The sequence below is a fragment of the Trypanosoma grayi genome (assembly GCF_000691245.1).
Source record: "Trypanosoma grayi strain ANR4 Tgr_2145_V1, whole genome shotgun sequence".
NCBI classification, from domain to species: Eukaryota; Euglenozoa; class Kinetoplastea; order Trypanosomatida; family Trypanosomatidae; genus Trypanosoma; species Trypanosoma grayi.
The window spans coordinates 1-1,237 of record NW_008827763.1 but is presented as its reverse complement, the minus strand read 5'-3'; the positions used below and the strand labels follow the sequence as shown (position 1 = coordinate 1,237).

At 55.1% G+C, this 1,237-nt stretch overlaps 1 protein-coding gene across 1 annotated transcript; it reads right to left on the bottom strand.

The window, feature by feature from the left end:
* Positions 1 to 414: 414 nt before the first annotated feature.
* On the bottom strand, positions 415 to 1,197 carry DQ04_21451000 (putative surface protease GP63; the record flags this gene model as incomplete). The annotated part of the gene is made up of 1 exon (XM_009318009.1): positions 415 to 1,197. One exon carries the CDS (start codon positions 1,195 to 1,197, stop codon positions 415 to 417), a length of 783 nt encoding a protein of 260 aa, XP_009316284.1.
* Positions 1,198 to 1,237: the final 40 nt, after the last annotated feature.

Genomic DNA, 1,237 nt, shown 5'->3' with positions numbered 1-1,237 from the left:
GAGCAAAAAAAGAAGGGTGATGTGTGGGCATTTACCTTTTTCCACATGCAGCTGTGTTGTGTGTGGGTGTTGGCCCCGTTGGGTGCCGCGTTGCACACCGCGCTGCCCCTGTGGGCTGCTCCCTGCCGCTGCTTCACACAGGTGTCGCCAACGCCGCGGCCACGGCAAGAAGCAGAAGAGGGCTGAGACCAGCAGCAGCCACGCTGCCGTCACCTTTCCGCAGATTGGCGTTCACCTGGCTCTGCAGATCGGCAGTGCTGCTGGCAGTTGATTCTGACACTGTCACCGTTGTCGCAGCAGTCTCAATATCCCCCTGCTTTGTACTTTCCTCAGTCTTCCCACCGGAAAGAGCGACAGTCGTAGATGATTGCTCGAGTTTGGAGGCGGTGTCTGTAGTGGCAGGAGTCGCGTTCCTCACTGTGTCCTCCGATTTTTGGTCCACAGCGGCAGGCGGGNGGTGTCTGTAGTGGCAGGAGTCGCGTTCCTCACTGTGTCCTCCGATTTTTGGTCCACAGCGGCAGGCGGGTCTTTAACAACTGGGGGTTGTGCAACGGGTTCAGGTGCTGGTGCCGCTGGTTCAGGTGCCTTTACCGGTGGCGGTTCCACATATACGGTTCCAAATTTGCTGCTTCCGTCGGGGTGGATGGTGCACACCTCGCCGAACTTGGGGCACAGAATACTTTTTCCCGATAAGGAAGAAGGCGTCGTCGTCGTCGTCAGCGGAATGGATGTGCCCTCAGGGCAGTTCTGCCACCCCTTAGTGCCGTCGCTCCCTTCCAGCTGCACCTGCACCCTGCCGTCGGTGCATTTCACATTTGCACACACACCACCGGTAATAGGAGGAGTGCCGCTCCCCACCGTAGTTGAGGGCAACGCCACCGTATCCAAGCACCACGAATTGCTGTCCGAAAGTGACACAGAGAGATTCATTTTCTGTTTTGAGCCACATACACTGGTATTAGGAGAGTCATCCTTTGTAAAATACTCTGCAACAGTTGGGCATGTCTCCCCAAACTCACCAACATTCCCACCGAGCGAAGAGCAATGCCCTACGGCAAAGCGATCAGACGTACAACGGAGTGCCGTATCTGCTGCATTGCAGAACATCTGGGGGTATTGAGTATGGCTCTCTGCTACACACGTCTTGGTCAGAAAGTCGCATCCAGCATCTTTGCCCCATGTCATCGGTTCCGCCATTCTCCAATTTGCTTCGTTTTTTTTTTTTTTTTTTTTTTTT